The sequence below is a fragment of the Enoplosus armatus genome, chromosome 6 (genome assembly GCF_043641665.1).
Source record: "Enoplosus armatus isolate fEnoArm2 chromosome 6, fEnoArm2.hap1, whole genome shotgun sequence".
NCBI lineage: Eukaryota > Metazoa > Chordata > Actinopteri > Centrarchiformes > Enoplosidae > Enoplosus > Enoplosus armatus.
In genome coordinates, this window is record NC_092185.1 from 2950267 (window position 1) to 2969341 (window position 19075).

Sequence of the window (19075 nt, forward strand, 5' to 3'; positions counted from 1 at the left end):
TATTTCGGAGGAACAACGTCATACATATTGTGAACAGCCTGAAAAAGTGCCATTCAACGAGACAAAAGACAAACAAAACATCAGTTTGAGGGTATGGACCATACTTAATCTTTAATCTTGACAGGGAAAAAGACATTGCATTTGAAGCCATTTCATGGAAAAATTATGTACAAGGAGGACTCAGTCCTCACAAACATTGACTGCACATTAGTATAAAACAAAGACACAAAGAGTTAAGGATTTGAAGTACTTCTGAACCTTAAAAACATGGTGTTCTGATATCCAAACTATCAAGATAAATATATTTATAATATTTATATTATATTTACAGAATACCTTAAATATACAACGTCCATCATGTATTCTATAAACAAATATAAATTACTTAGGCACACTTTTGTCTCAAACAATCATGGGAGTGGTTTTCAAAGGCCATCCTCTCACTGTTTGAACTAGGTTAACCGGAACTTTCAAGAAAAATCTGAAAAATCAGTCTTGCATCGTTACATCATCCAGAGCGGCTACACTGCTGCTAACCTCAGTACTTGTTGGCCAGCCGATGGGTGGGGGGGGGTCATAATGTACAAAACCATATTTTACAGCAGGACTTGAAGCTGGCTTGATTTACACTGCCCACAGACACAGGAGCAGTCCCAAGATGACCTCTTGAACCCCTAACCCGCTCCTTTGCAGACTCCTCTTTGCAGATTCTTGTTCAAGTAGGCCTGGTGGAGCGTCCACCTTATTGCTTACACCTATTCTCTCCTGCAGCATCTGCAAGGAGGAGGGAGCAAAGGCCAGAGGGAGCAGGGGCTAGAGATGAGTTTGAGACGCAGCCAAACAAATGGGTGAAGTGTTGGACATGGTTGACGTTTATTCCCACACCTTTTCTTTTGAAGGTAGACAGTCATATAAGGTTCAGAGACGACAAATAAGAGAGCAGCTACTTATCTACAAAGAATATACAGTACAAGTGAAATATACATTGATGATACGGCCAACTAAACGCACGCAGAGGGGTGGAGGGGAGGAGTGGCCAGCCGGCAGGGCTTGCTATACAGTCAGTCTATAAGTCCGACTCGGGCATGTCCGGCATATCGGCCATCAAGTAACCAATACCGTAACGGCCGTTGGGTGCGGTGTCCGCATCGGGACCCCCACTGCCGCTCTGCTTGCGGTAGATGCTGTTGCCGGGCATCGGCGAGGGCGCCTCGCTGGGCGACTTGCCATGGATCAGGCTGGTGTCGTCATCCTCTCCCGGCCGGGCGCTCTCCTTGATGATGCGGCCCTTTTTGTAGGAGACGGTGGAAAGGCCGCTGGTGTTCTCGTCGATGATGTTGAAGTAGCGCAGGGCAAAGACCACGGGCACGGGCATGATGGCCATCACCACCAGGGAGATGCAGACTACGATGCCCCATGGAGGGAAGTGCGTGGTATGCTCTTTGGCCTGAGGGGGACAGACGTGAAAAAAACAGACAGTTGGTGAAATGTCATGTTTGAATGACCTAGTTCTGAGTTTAAATGGCAGGAACAATGGCCCAATGACCGCGTTTCCCTCAAATAATAGTTTAGCAGAGGTAGTAAGCCACCAAGGACGTGACACCCTTCATCTCCTGATCAATTTATTCAACAGACAACAGCCGCATTCATTAAATATATGGAATTTACTGTGTAAAATGGCACCTCTGCTCTTTTCCCTGAAGGCTAATGTTCTGTTTCCTAAGTGTAAACAGTCTCTGAATTAGGCCTCGGTTATAAGATATTGCTCTATAAAAATTAGAAATTAGATTAATCAATCAACAGAAAATGTATTTATCGAGGAAAAATCCTTCCGCTTCTCACCGCTTTTCTCTGTTTTTATGTCATTGTAAATGAATTATCTTTGGGTCGTAGATGAGATGTCAACTTGGGCTCTGGGAAACAGTGATGAGCATTTTTATAGATTGATTCATCTATTAATCCTTTTCTTATTAGTTGCAGCTCTCACCGCTTAATTTCAGGTGTTTACTCGAATGCAGTAAGAGTCCGCACTGATGATGACCAATCATTCTGCTCACTCAGGTAAGTTAAAGCCATCTCACGGTGAGGCTTCGTTCGGCGGCAGGTGAACCTAATTAGCTGCTTTGGTGAGCTGAGACGTGTTAACCTCACTGGACAAACTAAGGAGTACATGCGGGGACACTTTGTCCCATTTGGCCTTTGCTCTACTTACTGGAGCGTTTAAAATGACTAGTTTTCTCTTGATGTGATCAAACAGGTGCTTGAATGTCTCTGTGGTGGACTCCACATCCTGTTGATTGTCAGAGGGTTAAAGGATGCCTGAGCATTTGTTTATCAGTGAAAACTTTGCCTCCCCCCCCCGCCTGTTTTCAGCTACCGCCTCATTTGCTTTGAAAGCTTTAATTTGCTTTTTACTTGTTCCAGGTTTTTAACAAGTGGGAGAACTTCCACCCCCATTGATCCCTGGTCCCAGGAGAAACGAGCGGGAGACGTTGACTCACCTCTTCCTGGATCCAGGCACTGTAGCTGGGCGGCGTCATGATCAGCTGGATGAAGCTGGAGCACAGGAGGACCATCAGCAGGATGGGCGTGATGTACTTCCACATGTAGTAGTAGAAACGGTACGGCGTGAAGCCCAGCATGTCCTTCAGGTCTTCAAAGAATCTGAGAGTGGCGGCGAGGCGGGGAGGGAAAACAGAGCGACGCAGCAGGAGGTGAGAAGAATTCACAATAGTTTCATATAAACCTAATGGCCTTTATATGCTGTTTACATGCTGCTTTTATGGCCCCTTTTAAATTGTTTCATTCAGACAATATACCCATTCAGTGGTTCCAGAAATAGTGGCATTTGGCAGCCAAATTATTTGTGTTAACCACCTAAAATCACAACTTTCGGTAGCAGCTTGTTCTTATAGGAATTACTCACAGCATGTAGAATATATATAGAAAAGTGGAAAAAAGCCTGCCATGAGTGCAGACTGTAACCTTTAAAGGTTACGCAAGTCTTTATACAAGGCACAAGCACAGCTATATCTCTTATTTTGTGAAAGTAAACTTTGTGTAAAAATATACATATATGAATATAGACCTATAGGTTTTTATGTTTGACAAAAATATTTGAAACAAAACTGCCAAAAATGCAGAATGCAGTTTTTTCCATTTCTTTTTCCAAATAATCAAAATATATCTCAAACTATTCACATGTTTTATTTGACACGACATTCCACTTATAAACTTGATTTGATGTGATAGATGTTTTTTTATCATTAGTTTAAAGACTTAAATAGCCATTAAAAGTTTAGATTCTGCACGTGTGATGTATAATCTATGTATTTTTTACAAGTTATAGGTGATGAGTAATTCATAAAAAGTTTAGACAATATGCAGATGATGATGTTGTGTACTTACTTATCAATCCCGTAGACCCAAGCGATTGCCACGTTCTCCAGAACGACCACTATGAGCAGAGGCAAAGTAGCCGAGTAGTCGTCGAACATGGCCACAAAGTAGTTCCCTGAGCGCTGGACAAACAGGAGACCAATGCAGAAGGCCAACACGCAGCATCCCACTGCAGGAGAGGAGCAGGTTGTTGGTTACTGTACATACTGAGAGATATGTTATAATACACACATTCAGTGTTAAATAAGGTGGGGCTGTCATTATTCCAACTTTGTGTAAGAAAATGTATTAAAGGTATTAACCTTTGAGTGCATACATATAGGTTTCATATGAAAACAGCATCTCTATACATCTTTATGTCTAGTAAACACAGTAGGTGTGGTGGCGTTTTACAGTGTCCCGTGAATTACTGTCATTATCCCCCCACTGACTGCCAAACTCAAATAAGAGGAGATAAACTGAGCTAAAATGGAGTATGTTTAAGTAGAGCGGCACCCATTCAAAGCCGCATGAGTCAAACGACTGGCGGGATGGCCTACATCTGTTCACTGCAGGGTGTAGCCGCTACTGAGTCACGAGTATCATTAATCAAACCTGTTATGTTGTTGCTTCTGGTGGAGCTTTTCTGTAATCATTTCATGGAATATTTCTTTCAATCCACTCCTCTCTCTCCGGGAATAGCTCCATTTTGGGTACTTTTGGGGATTTCTTTTTTTGGTCTCTGCATGCAGCGTAAAAGTATGTTGAATGGTAGGTTAGACTGCCTTAACTTTAGTTCCTGGATGTCTATGGAGTCAAGGAGCAGCTGCTCGCAATAATAGAGAAATACTCAATCCACATGCTGAGGGTTTAAGACTTATTATACTTATAGTTGTCACTCCTTCCTTTGGTATTCATCTGCCATGGCAGTGCTGGAAATGGATTGGAAGTTTTATGTACTGTAATGTAATTTCTTTGTTAATTTGAAAATGTATGAATATAAATTATTATTCGACAACTCATCCATCTTCTGAGAAGTTGAAGAGTCTAATTCCTATTTGAGTTGCATCAGATTCCATAGACATCCAGGGGTTAAGCTAAACTAAGCTAACCTCAACTTTCAACATAACGCACAAGAAGTCACACAGGTCGTTTTGCAATCCTGCATCCGCCCACTTTTGCAAGATTTCCTACCATTTCAGCCTCCATATATCCTGCAACCTCGACATTTGTTGGGACCTGCACGACCCACAGAATCACAATCCCTTCACAGAACTCTACAAAATACCTTTAAATTGCAGGCTAGACTTTATCTAAGTATAAAAGGGTTAGGGTTCATTTAAACTGTATTTCAGAGCGCTTCTGTCACCTTTTTTAGAAAGAATGAGTATATTTGATTATTAATCCTTGCATGAGTTAAAGGCGAGGCAGTTGGAGGTCTCTCTAACCTGTAAGAAATTCCTTGCGGACTTTGAAAGTGTCTATCAGCGGAGTGAGGATGCCCTCGATGGTGCCGAACATGCTGCCCAGGCCGAGGTTAACCAGCATGAGGAAGAACATGACGGACCAGAAGGGCGAGGCTGGGAAGTGGGTCATGGCCTCTGTGAAAGCAATGAAGGCCAAGCCTGTGCCTTGGACCGCCTGTTGGGGGAGAGAAGAAGAAGAGGTCAAAAATCAGAGGCCAGGGCATTTATTTTAGTCTTATTGAGGCGGCCTTTCTTGAGATAACATTCAAACTTTTAGGGACCTTATGACCTTTTATTTATAATTCTCCTGTTTTGTAAGTATAATGAAAACTCAACTGTCTCATCTGTGGCAGGACTATGGGCTGTTCAACATTTTGGGAAATATTATTTGCTTTTTTGCTGAGAGTTAGATGAGAAGATCAATACAACTTGAATGCCTGTACAGTCAATGTGAAGCTACGGCAAGCAGTTGATTAGCTTAGCTTTTGGTGACGACAAGACTCACTACACCTGGCCAAGAAATAGTCTGGCACAAACCCCCCGTGTGACCACAACGTGTTGTTTTTACACTTTACAAATGATATAGCTTAGCTGCTTCCCCCAGTTTCGAGCCTTTGAGCTAAGCTACAGTAAGCTAAGCTAACTGACTGCTAGCACTGGCTTCATATTTAGGGTGTAGATAAGAGAGTGGTATCAATCTCTTCTCTCTCTCTTCTTGAGCGTATTTCCCAAAATGTCTAACTATTCTTTTGATGCTGTAGAAAAATACATGATTGAATTTTAAGATGAGCCATTTTAATTTCAAAGAATTTGATTTGCTCTAACTTTGGGAATTCACTGCATTAGGCTATAAGAAGATCTAAAATGCTCAAAATGTTTGATTGTGTGACTTTGTACTGCATGCCATAATTTCCATATAGACAGTCTAACCCAAGCTAAAATCAATAATAATGGTCATGCCAATGTTTTGGTTGGGCTCTCACAGTTTAAATTATTATTTGCTGGTTGAGCCCATAACTTTCTTTGTTTTTGCATGTACCTTATTGAGCTCGTCCTCGATGCTGCAGGATTCCAGTCCCAGTCCCTGGTACTCGTCCTCCTTCACCCCTTTGATGATCTCTATCATCTGATGGTAGTCCTCAGCACTGACCTGACTAACCTGAGTGAGGTTGATGTGGTGGGGGATCAGGCTTTCTTCAATGCCATTCCCCAACAACGCCACAATCTTGTTGGTGTTCCTAAAAAAAACAGGCAGAAGTTATTGAACTTAATGGTTTTAAGTAAGTTTAAATTCATTGTTCGCTAAGCCCCGTCCCTCTTAGTAACTGAACAAGAGTTGAGTCTCCAGCTGACTCATTTAAAAAAGAAAATCTAACCTTTAACCCTACAAACTCTGTGTAACTGTGTAAATTGATGCCTTACGGCTGTAGCTAGGATGCTAGTTAGCAGTACATGCTAACAATTACAGCATTTAATACATTCCTTATAGTTTTGTTCTTTTGTTTCTGGAAAGGCTAAAACAAAACCAAAAAAAAAAATAAATCCCACTCTTTTAATGTGAGTAAACATCCAAAGCTTGACAGACCTGCCGCTGTGCCTAGTTACGGTTGCTAAGCTCTTGAGCAATCACTGTTCGAGGGCGGGGTTTAGCAAACTTCATACTTCTACTTTAGAGACAACATGTTCGGAGACTGTAAAGTTGTCTGAATGATATTCTGCAATGGATTTTCTTTTTTTCTCAACTGTTTCTCCAAACTGACTTCAGCTCTTTGATGGTCTTCAGGAAACGCAGCTGCGGCCTATAAATATCTAAACGTCAGAGGAAGCTTGTACTCACAGTGCCACGCATTTGCTGTTCATTATGTTGGCTTTGAAGCCCAGCACTGCAAACACCACCAGGGTGGCCAGCACGGAGGTGAAGAAATTGATAAAAGACACCAAGACGGCGTCGAAGTGGCAGTTGTTGTCCCGCTTGTTGTAGCTGGAGAAGGCGATGACGCCGCCGAAGCCGAGGCCCAGGGCGAAGAAGACCTGCGTGGCCGCCTCTCGCCACACCTTGGCCTCCAACATGATCTCCAACTGAAAACATAACACAGGCAGATTTTGCTCAGTTTGGTGATTTCTTGAAGTAAAATCACAAAGTCTTTACCACACAGACTAAACACTACCAACACTATACCACATGACAAGAAAATCCTTAATTTAAGGTGGCCCAAAGTCCCAAAGGATGATATTTGTGTCTTGTATGCACAAGATAATTTCAAACATGAAGAAAAAAAAAAAGTCAGGACTTTGGTTGGTTACATAAAGCCTCAGTAACTCCTGTTTCCATGGTGACATGATTCCACAGCCTGAGGTGCCATTGGCCGGTTGCTGCTGAATAACCGGCCTATTACAGTGCAGATTTCATTTTTGAGTACAGACACCTTTTTTTTTTTTAAACAGTGAGTGGATTCAGTCTAACAGTGGCTGGCTGATAATACAAGAAGCCTTGATGTACACTCCTAATGTTCAGCAGGGGACATTGAGATTAGGAAATAACAATATCATAACAGTATATCTACATTTCTAACAAATGTTGCTCAGTCAAGTAGAGCAGAGACGATTAATCAATGAGACAATCAACAGAAAACGAATAGGCAAGTATTTTGAAAATCAATTTCGCAAGTAAAAATGACAAACCTCCAGCTTTACAAAATGTGAGCATTTGATGCTTTTCTCTGTCATGTATGACAGTAAACTTAACATGTTTAGGTTTCGGGCTGTTTGTCGGACAAAACGAGATATTTACATACCTTTGGTGTGAACATGTGTCGAATCCCGTCCACGGAGCCCTTCAGGAGCAGAGCGCGAACCAGGAAGCAGATCAGCACCACGTACGGGAACAGTGAGCTGAAGTACATCACCTGCAAGCAGACAAAACATGTTGAACAGCACCAGCCTTTTGCAGTCAGCCTGTGCTTTTAACAAAGTCACTGTATATTTTAAGATGTCTTTTCCCTCCTCTGAGCGTGGCACACTGTGTCTCGGAAGACATGTCTGTCAGGAGCAAATGATGCATAATTAACAGCAATTAGAGGTGAAACTTAAAGCAATAAGGACAAAATGTGTTTCCAACCATCACAAGATGCTAAAAATCAAACTGAGCTGCATTTAAATTCAGTTTGTTGTTGATGCCAATGACCTAGTTTGAAGATAAGTCAGAATATGTTTTACCCAGTCTAGTACAGACTTAAGTAGACCACTTTTGATGTGCATTATGTCCAGTTATCTTACTGAGTAGCATTCAGAAATCTTGGCTATGAGTACGTGTGTCTTTAGAAAACTGTAAAAAAGAAATGTGACCTCGTGACCATTTGACAGTAACATCAAATTGTGCAGAAAAGAGAGTGAAACCTGAGCACTTCTGTCTGGTGCTGCAGGTGTCAATGAGTTTTATAATCTTTGTCGAGGATCTCGGTTTTGCAGCTGGGAGAAGAGTGCGGGGCACATTTTTAAAACTTTTGTGTGTGTTTGACAATGACGATAACTTTTCAAGCGGTGATGACTTAATGTGCCGTGAAAGTTGTGTAGCCAACGTCAGCAGGGTCCCAGGCCAGAACTGGTAGCTGCTGAGCCTGTGCAAGACCCTTTGTCCAATTATAGCACTAATTAGACGGTGGGCCTCTTGTCTTTTTCCCCTTTCTCTGTGTAGACTAGGTGATACTTAAAGACTGAGAGGCCTGACTCAGCCGCTTCACTGCGACACGTCGGTTTACAGGACTGGCAGCGGGGTGTGGGTGCAGGCACTGGGAGGTGGTTTGGGGTTGAGTCACGAGCACAGTTAGTGATTCAGAGACATTGCGTCTCCTACATGGTGGTCCATATGTAGCTCTGAAGGAGACAGCGTAATGTTTGTCTTAAAGGGGAAAGGGATATTTCATCCTAAGGCAGGATTCATATTTGAAAGTTCAGTCAAGGATTGCGAAGTTGAAAGATTTTCTCCCGGTGACTAATCAGTTTCTAATGTGTGATTCTCCTAATCCTTGAGGGGTTTTTTTTATGTAATCCTGAGACTCTGAAATGTTTGTCCCCTAGCTTTGTTCTCTGATAAGTTGTTCTTCCTTTCATAATCAAAAAAAAGTTTCAAAGTTTGGTTTATTGGTTTTCGACAGCACAGATACATAAAGTTGATTTCATGTTAAGTGTGAAGTTGTATTGAACTGGACGTCATATATATATATAACCAACATGTATCACTGAATATGAAGTCAAATGTCATAATCGGAATACATTTCTTCTCTTAGTTTTTCACTTTTCTCAGCTGCAGCTCTTCTTCTGATTAAAGCTCCCAGCATCGAGCTCTTGTTTAAGAACACAGTCGTGGCCTTGGTCAGCACAAAGCCAAACAGGCTGCTATTTTGTGTGATAAGCAGATATCTGCTCCTTTGTAACCTCAGTCTTGTGTTCTATCAAAAAAAGGGACTTTTATTATGAAAGATTGTGTGTCGTGGCAGATAGCATGTGCTTCTTGCAAAAGGTCATGCTCTGAAAACTGATACGAAAAGTTAGATTTCCCATGATGACGGACAGACGTGTAATTGTTTCGGCTCTTCATACGCAACGTGTCAGTAATCTAAAGGCTATTTTACATCTAAAAGATTGCACATTTTATTATTCTGCATATAATTGGTTTAGCCTGAATGGTGTTTTGCAACTTTCAAATACTTTTGATGAATTCTTTTACCAAATCCATGACAAGCCCGCTCTCTCCCCCATGAAGTAATAATGCCCCCCCCCCCCTTTTTTTTTTGCCACACTCTTGACAATCAAGCCAAGCCAAAAGAGCGCGTATAACCATGGTAACCAAAACGGTCTGATCCCTTTCACGCCCACCCACACACACAAATGGGAGAGAAATGCAGATCGCAGTAGGGATATTCCTTGGAAAAGGCTTTTGTGAACATGGGTGGAGAGGGCATTAATATTCTTTTGTACCACACAGCGCTGATTAAACTTCAAAGGCACTTCGAGCTGGCCCCTTCGGGGGAAAGTTTTATGCCCACTTCTAGTCTGGCCAACTCAAAAGGCCATCTAGACACACCAGGTAGCTGGAGGACGACCATCTGGCTCAAACTGTACAACTAAGCAGCAACTTGGTCGGTTCTGTTTGGCTGTTTACAAAAATAAGGAGTTATTCCAATATCTACTTTTTTGTTTAAGCAGTACATTTTATTTTCATGATGGAAGTGGAGGGACTTGAACATAATTTATGCTAATACAACCCCCTCTGATAGAGCGGCGGTCCTGATAGGGATTGTGATGTGATTATCAGTGACATTTCTTGCCAGGCAGCAGGCTGTGGCAGACGGTGGAAATGAGACCGTCTAGCACTGCAGAACCACCCTGGCACAGTCCGAGATTAAAGCACCTCTGTTGTTGAAGGCATCCATCTTGTTTTGTCTGCGGCTGTTGTAGTGAATGCGCCGCGTAAGGCGAGGGCTCAGTGGAGCCATGCAAACAACAGACAGCTGTTGGGATAAGACCGGAGCTAAGGACAATGTCTGGATCAAAGGTGGGAAGAAGAACCTATAGTTACAGTCTAATAATAGGGCTGTACGTACTATCCTGTTACTTTCTGCAAAGCTAAAACTACTAGATACTTTTCACTTAAGATAGTGTTTAATAACCTGAAGACCCTATCCTTAAAGCAGCAACATTTCACTGGGTTAAAAAGCTATTATGGCTGACGTTACGTTAGCAAACAACTGCCAACTTTACTTCCAGCAACATGAGCATCCTATTGGAATCATGTATCTGGCCACCTGATAAATGTGAGTTAAATTTACTCTCTTTTCAGCTCTGCTTTCGTCTCCACGATCTCCAAGTTGATGAAAGCTGTTGTGGCTGAATCGTAAATGTGCCGTAAAACCGAAATAATGAGCTAAAAGAGGCTAAATCGCCCTGTTGAGCCTCAGAGTTGGGTGTTAATTCTCCGTGATTTTGGCAGTATTACAAAGACTCACTTCACTGAGTTAAGTTCATTTAAATCCTGTAAGACCTTACTGTACTGCAGTGATCACTGAAATATACTGTATTAATTTTGACCCCACACTTTGTTGTAACCCAGCTCAGGCCTGACATAAGAAGTGGGGATAATACCAAAATCAAATGACTTCCCCATAAAAGCTCATTCTGGGAAGATTAAAAAGTGCGACCATTTTCCCAATTAACGCAAGTTTGACTGTGACCTTGGAAGTGCACCGGCTAATGCTTGTCATATGATATGAGAAAGCGTGGAATGATAAAGATCACCTGTAAAAAAAAGAAAGAAAGAGGAGGAGCGGGGTGAGTTTGCCAACAAACGGCAACCTTTAGCCAAGGCGCTAATCCTTCCGGATGCTAGTCACGCTACTGTCAGCTTTGCTAAACTAAGCTAAAGTAAGCTGAGCCTGAAATCCCACACAAGATCACATGAGCTCTCGGGGTCACATCTGAGACGGTATCATTAGAAAAATTTGTCAATTCACATTACAGTAGTCACTTGGCAGTGTCTTCAGACCGGGCATCAATACATTTTGCACTCTACAAACCTCGACCTTAAAGTGAGCTAATTACGTGCGAGAGGATTTTCCAAAACACTTGCAAGAAATGGCCTTTTGTTTCTGTCACTGCTCCCCATTTTCCAGGGTACAAGAGTTATATTTGAGTAGTTATCTAGGCCAAGCTGCCAGGGCTCGCAGGGCAGCTGTAGTCTCCTCTTCTGCCTCATTCCCTGCTTGTTCAAATATCTTTTCTCCGACTATTTTAGCTAGTGCTAACAAAGAACAAAATCCTCCTTACCTTCCCAGAAGACTGGATTCCCTTGATCATGGCGAGGCAAACCATGGACCAGGCGATCAGCAGGCACACGGTCATCTTCCAGTTGAGTCCTCCACCCTCAGAGATGCTGTCAGAGATGTCCAGGGCCTGGCGGTACCAGTAGTAGGTGGTGGCCGAGCTCTTCTCACACTCCGGCACCACATCTATGGACAAAACGGTAGAAGTTACAGCTCAGCCTTCTTAAGGGAGTTTAAAGTTAGACTGTAGACCAATGAATCGGTCAGTGAATCTGGTCTTAATACGTCTGACTGTGTCTCACATGTACTGGTCTTGTTCTTGATGAGTGGACACTCGTGCCACGGCAGAGGTTGCTGGAAGGACTGGGAGAAATAGAAGAGACTCCAGCTGATGATGACATTGTAGTAGAGAGCCACGAAGAAGCACACCTACAGGCAAGAGAGGCGAGTTATCTTCAGGCACACAAAACATATTACATATATTCAAAATCATATATGATACCAGATCTGCATATACTGAGACTTTATTATATTCTGTCACAGAAAACCCTTGAATACTAAAGAACTGTCTCTTCCCTTTCTGCACTTTGTGTTATTTCTTTATATAAACAAACAGCTAGTGCTGCTGCCAGAAACATCAACTACATTTCATTCAATAAAGATTAATGAGACACCATAGATGCCAGAGGTGGTTTCAGGTTTTTTAGGCATTATTTTTTAACATACAGTAAATGTTCCATGCTGTTGCCAAATCTTCATACTCGTGCAACGCTTTTACTTTAATGTATGTGTCATAAAAGACTTCACGCGGGCGTCAGACTCACCACACAGCTGGCGAAGCCGATGCCCCCCAGCCGAGGGCTGATGTAGTTCCACACCCCGATGCTGCCCCTGCGGATCCGCTGTCCCACGGCGAGCTCCAGGAAGAACAGCGGGATGCCAATCAATATCAGCAGGATGAGATAGGGCACCAGGTACGCTCCTGCCAGTCAAAACCAACAGAGAGCAAGTTAGACGAGGGACACACACACACACACACAAGTGCCATCAGATAACTGATGACGTTTCACTTCCTGAAAGCAGCCCACAAGCACATGGCTTGTCTATCTGCCACATGCTATATACAAACTCACACACACAAACACAGCGGCCCCGTAAACTTTAAGTATACTTCAACATAATGTCCACCTGATGGTGACACATTTGCCTAAAAGCCATAAAAACACACAGCAGCCTCTTTAACAGTGTCTGTCTCATTATCTCCCTGACACACACACACACACACACATACACACACACAAAAAAATACTATACACACATCTGCTGAGCTGCATTTGTGTGTCTCCACCTAATACACCCCCCATGGTGTGTGGTGCAATCAAATAATCCTGGAAACCAGGAAAGATACCGAGGTCTAAAATTACCTAAATTACAGTGAGCGTACTTTGAGGCACATTGCAACGACGGCATTCCTCCCTAGAATTAAGGTTTGAATGACTAACATTAAGACGGCCTGTAATAGGGTGGTGCAATAAAACCAGGGGGGCACATCTCTTGTGACAGTCAGAGTACTCTGCCGGGCACATGATAGTTGGAAGAGAATCAGAGAACCTAAAACTCTTTGTTGAGAGTGGCTTTTATTTTATTTTCCTCACGTGAAATGAAAGTTCCTGTGTGTGTGTGCTGAAAGTTTTGGGACCCACAACCACGGAGATCTGTTAGAAACCATTGCATCATCACGAAACTGCATGGCCACTGATGGAAAAAACATACGTCTATGAAGGATATCTGAAAAAATCCCCCCCCTTTTTTGTTTTTTTTTACTTTTTTCCCCTCCTCTCACGGGCTAAACCACAACATGAAATGTTAGCATGAGTAGAGCAGTGAGTAGACGCACTGTAATGTTTGCTGTGAGTCATTGATGACAGCGTCAAAACGTCCGGGTGTATTGTTTTTAAGATTAGTTTCATCCCTGTTTCAACAGCGTTTATTGTTTCATCTGGCAGGACGTTCATTCACATCCTTCCCTGAGTCCTTTTGGCTTAGATGGGAGTGGTCACAGACAGGAAGTACATGTGTGTGCGTCTATCTGTTGTTTTAAGCGTGTGTGTTTGTGTATGTACAGTATACTAACTGGTTTCTAATATTAAAACATCTAATTCTGGTTCACTGAGTACACAGTTCGTTCTGGGAAGAGGCTTTGACATCAGTCAGCATCAAAAACCCCTCTGGTTTCCATTGTCTCTTAAAACCTTCGACAGCCTCCCTTGGACGTTCGAACACTTTGATGGCACTTTGAGAAAGCAAACAGCCTGATGAGAGTGCATTTCATCTTTGCTTAAAATAGTTTCCCAGTTCTCTTCACTTACGGCACATGAAGGGGAAGTATCTGGTTTAACCGGTCCAGTCGTTGTGCAGAGACGAGTGAAGGTTCTGTGTTTCTTTAGCAACAAGGGCGTGAATCGTATGCATAAGAGTAACAAGAAATATTATAACTTGAAATATTTGAGTTAGGAGGAATGAAGTGAGAAACAACAACACAGGACGGTGCACAGGTGTTTCTCACCAGGTGTGTTATCGGGCTACACTGTCTCTGTTTCTGAAAACATTTGACACAGCAGCTTTTGGCTTGAAAGTAATTGCCGGGAAGTCCCAGATGAAAGCTCAGGTGTTGACAGTCAGCACATGTGCAATAAAAATGATGCCACTGGTTGGACCACATTCTCTAAATGGCTAAGCATGTACAGTTAGCCCCGCTAGCGGCTCTGTGAGGCTGTACGTAGGCACACCAGTGCTTTGAGCTAAATGCTAATATTTGCTAATTAGCACTAAACGCAAAGTACAGCAGATGCTGATGGCAATGTCACTAGTTCAGCAGCCAACTTTTATCTAAGCCAAACAGAGTTAAGTAAACAATACTATATATCTAACCAGAGCTTTCTCTCTTTTTTATCCAAAATTTGAACATGGGAAAATATCAAATACTCAACTTGTGACGGCCCTGAACATGAACTGCTGTGGACACATTCCAGTCGGTACATAAAAGGTACTGAGCTTCAAAAAGCGATTGTTGATTGATCAATTCCTTGACCAGCAGAAAATAATTCGGCAACTATTATATTTATGATTGATAAATTGTTTTGGTCATTTTTTAACCAGAAGTGTTGATTATTTGTGGCTCCAACTTCTCAAACGTGACGATTTGGTGTTTTTCTTTGCCAGCTGCTGTATGAAAGTTATCTGAGTATCTTTGTTTGTTTGTTTTGTTTTTTTTAGCACTATCTGATATTTTATAGATGGAACGATTAATTGAAGAAATAACTTAAAATAATTGTTAGACTGCAGCACTCGACACAAAAGGCTCCTCTGTACTGGCCACACAGCCATAACAGGAAACGTATAGTAAGCAGATGAAAGGCAATGATGTACATACACATGTAAGAACATGGCACATGATACACGTGGTTTCCTGGCGTGGGAGGATAAAAGATGAAGATAAAGCACACACACACACACACACACACACACACACACAGACACACACACACACCTACCATGTTTTAATCTAATCACAGCTGAACACAGCAGGCTGAGCAGAGCTGTTTAACACAGACCTGAAACATGACAGGATCTACAGAGGTCTGAACTCCCCCTGCAGACACACACACACACACACACACACACACACACACACACACACACACACACACTAACAGATACCAACAGATGGATCTTAAGCAAATGAAGTACGTGTTACGAAGTACGAAGTGCGCTCATCAGAGTGATGATTCAGTGCATGGACACACACACACACACACACACACCTCACCTTTTTTTCACTATTACGCTATTGTGGTAAAGCCCACATAAACTTGACTTGGACTGAGAGTTCATATCCTGTCTGGACAACCTGTCTGAGACGGTTTCATTTAATCAGCTTTCTTGAGGCAGTCGGTGGCTTTACATAATCTCCAGGTGGGAAGTGCAACACCTTATCACCTTCCCTATGATACGTAGTATAAACCCTGCAGCGAGTCCTCATCGCAACACTCTGTGGGGAGAGGGCTCATTTCAGGGAATTGTGGGAAATGTGGTTCTGATTGCAGCAGGGTTGACCGTTGCTATTATTAGACCACGAGAGCTGGAGAGAATTGTCTCCTGCTTGTTGACAGCAGTGTCGTGAGGATATATATTTGGTTTAGCTGTTTGTTAGCGTTGCGGACTGCACACCCACGGAGACACAGGTGGTCACGTGACTCTCATGTCGATCCTGAAGGTCACTGAGCAGTCTGGTTTTGACAGACGAGACTCTGTTCTCCATCTTTCTTAAACACACAGGGAGTACTGAACGCATTGCACGTTATGCATTACCTGCATCTGTTTGGTGCATGTTGATTCTAGACATGCATTTCAGGACTAATCACGAGGAGCCTTTTTAGCGTCCAAGAGTTGTAACCGTATGATGATTTTGTTTAAGTTTGGCTGATATCTCTTATTTCTTAGCATTTAATACAGGACCCTGCAGCCGTACTGTCAGCACAGTGTAAATACAGCGTCATAATAAAAGCTACATGATGCAAGCTGTGTTCAAAAACTGAAAAAAGCAAAAAGAGGAAGACTATACTTCTGGTAAATGAGAGAATAGAACTCCAACTCCAGGCACATTTCTGTGTTTACAATATACATATAAAAGAAAAAGCAATCCGGCTCTATTCCTGTGAATCACATCAGTAGTTCTTTAGTCCTCACTTGTCCTCCGTAATAACATATACAGCTCACAGACGTGCAGAGCGGATCTCTACACTCAGAAACCAGAAGTATAGTCGTCTTCTTTGTACTTGTTTCAGTGTTTCATCTCAGCTCCCACCCATGAGATCCTGATGCTTCGTGCTTAGTTGGACGACTGTCATGTCTGCATGTCAGTATGTGTGAAATGCTCGCTGTTACTTCCTGTTAGTTACAACTTGAATCTTATTCTCGTAGCTCTGGACATCACGTCTGGTCTGACAAGTTTTAGACAAATCTCCAGGTTAGTAAAGTTTAAGACCCACGTTGTAATACCCAGAATTGTCCTTTAACTCATATGCACAGTTGAAGCATAGTGATGTGCAACTGTGAGCACAATCCTTCACAGATTCATAAATGTCATTGTGTATTAATGCATTTCAATGAAATATACAACAATCAGTTGTTTTAGTTATTTTTTTAAGTTAGTAAATAATATTACCCATCAATACGGGAATCATTTCTTATGACTATGTGTTTCCTCCTGTGTGTGAAATGCCCACAGATACTGACGGTAACTCACCCCCTCCGTTCTTCTGACACAGGTAGGGGAACCTCCAGACGTTGCCCAGGCCTACAGAGAAGCCAACCTGGGCCAGGATGTACTGGAGCTTGCTGTTCCAGGCCGGGCGTTCCTCCTCCTCGCCGTCTGAGCCCCCTTCTTCCACATCGCACTCTTTCCCTTCCCCTTCATGGTTGTTGACGATCAGCGAGCTCTTCTTGAAGGAATCGTCGCAGGCGTCCTCGTTGGAAAGCAGGTCTTTGACAGACTCTGTGACATCGTCGTCAAGCTCTCTCTTGACGGCCTTGCTGTTTTTGGGCATTTGATAAAGCAAACAAGGGGCGAAGGGTGGAACGTCTTTTTGGTTGGTGGGCTGGAAGGGCAGGGCCGGCGTCTGTGAAAAGTCACTTTTTGAACTTTGACTGTGCAAAGAGTTTAAAGTAGTTTGGGTTCAAGGGCCCGTGGGGTTTGAGACAGTTTGTGGAGGTTGAGTGACCAGGAAGTGGTTTATTTCTTCATTATCACCAAATGTCTGTGGGGCAAAACAGGAAATATTGCAGTGAGCAAACAGCCAATAAAAAGTGAAAATTCTGAAGGAGGTTGTTTCAGTGCTTCGTCATTGAGAAAACACATTTGTTGAGCTGCTGCTACGCGTCTAGACATCAGTTCAGTTTGGAGTCTCTACTTTCAGCCTCTAATTTCCCATCATGAAATTACTATCTGTCTGGTTTTACCCTGAATTAACTTTGCATAACCAAAACCTGCTAACTTTGGCAAACGAAGACAGTAAAACTCACACTCTAAGCTTTTACACCAGACAAATGAAAAAGTAAAGTGTGGTGAAGAAAGGAACAGGAACAGGAACTTGACTGAACAAACCAAACAGCAAAGTGCTTCAGTCTGATTTTAATCCTACTTTTGGTTCTATAGAAAATAATTAATACCTTTACACTCCCTTCTTATTCCACGCCATCTTATGTGACTGGGAAAAAGTCCACACAGAGAGTTATTGCTTCATCCCCCGGGATGCTGTTATTTCTCACGTGGAAATCACATGGCTGGTCTCTACGAATGGGGATGATTTTATTGTAAGTCATTGTTCTGGAAAAAAGGCCTGGGAGCATTCGCCTGGTTGTGGCCGGTGACTGGGACGGTGACGGGTCGAGGTACGGATGCTATCGTGTTTCCATCCTCCTAAATAATTGAAGGGAGGTGGCCATTTGCATACGAACCCAAACACTCTGCAGCTCTCGGGATTTGGGGAAAGCCCTCAAATATGAAAAGATATCAACTTCCAAAATAAAACCAGTCTGAGCAGACAGGTTCCCTCACTAAGAGGCTGGAGGAAACACAGGAATATATGTGTTTCTTTTTGTCCTGTATTTATTCACATTTAATGCCACTTACTATGATTTTTACTATAAATAGCTGACAGGGGTGTGGACACTCTAACCACCAAAAGGCGGGTTAAGATGCGCAACATCCCTGTTTTAAATGTTTAGCATCCTAGGGCGTCTTACTTTTGCATTTTACATTTTTTTTTTTTTTACATTAAATATTATTATAAAAACGCACCACCGGCGCATGATATCCCGGAAACATGCCTCCCGCCTTCCACCACGCAGAAGATTAAGTGATTAATAGATTCCCTTTACCGCTTCCAGATTAGCCTGGTTTGCATGAGGCAAAGGCCGTCGTTTCATAATCCAGTGAACGCAACACAGCAGCCAAAAGGACCGCTGATGCTGAGTAACCTTCACTGCAGTTATTATGGAGGCTGTAATAGGAAATGGCCTCACGGTTATTGGGTGGGAATGAGGGTATTGGGCTGCGTTCAGGCTGAGGAGCGCTGAACGCACAAAGACAAAAAGGCTTTTTCCTTTCTCTCTCTCTCTCTCTCTCTCTCTCTCTCTCTCTCTCTGTCTCTCTCTCTCTCTCTGCACATGACTCAGGGACGGTGAGTCAAGGCGGGCCGACGGTTTACAATGAGAAAAATGCGGATGGAGGAAGGTATTAAAACAAATTCACCCAACAAGTCACACCGGTGCCATGTGGCTCGTTGTTCTGCCCGGGCACAATTTGTTCTCTCAGGAATGCGCATAAATTATTGTCCTCCCTCCCGCCCA

At 42.8% G+C, this 19075-nt stretch overlaps 1 protein-coding gene across 1 annotated transcript; it reads right to left on the reverse strand.

Annotated features, from left to right (window-relative positions):
• Positions 1–113: 113 nt before the first annotated feature.
• On the reverse strand, positions 114–17271 carry slc6a15 (solute carrier family 6 member 15). Its single transcript, XM_070908108.1, has 11 exons — positions 16971–17271; positions 12487–12644; positions 11965–12091; positions 11667–11848; positions 7640–7750; positions 6682–6923; positions 5884–6082; positions 4827–5019; positions 3409–3568; positions 2502–2664; positions 114–1447 (listed from the first exon to the last, which is right to left on the reverse strand). Exons 1-11 carry the CDS (start codon positions 17269–17271, stop codon positions 1067–1069), a joined length of 2217 nt encoding a protein of 738 aa, XP_070764209.1. The 3' UTR covers positions 114–1066.
• Between the last annotated feature and the right edge of the window lie 1804 nt (positions 17272–19075).

Bases quoted from the DNA above. Each gene is read 5' to 3' on its own strand.
- slc6a15 (XM_070908108.1), bottom strand. From the start codon at position 17,271: ATGCCCAAAAACAGCAAGGCCGTCAAGAGAGAGCTTGACGACGATGTC. The intron at 12,645-16,970 runs GTGAGTTACCGT...TTTGACTGGCAG, and splicing joins GTGTCAGAAGAACGGAGGGG to GAGCGTACCTGGTGCCCTAT. The intron at 2,665-3,408 runs GTAAGTACACAA...CGCCACTCTCAG, and splicing joins TGGGTCTACGGGATTGATAA to ATTCTTTGAAGACCTGAAGG.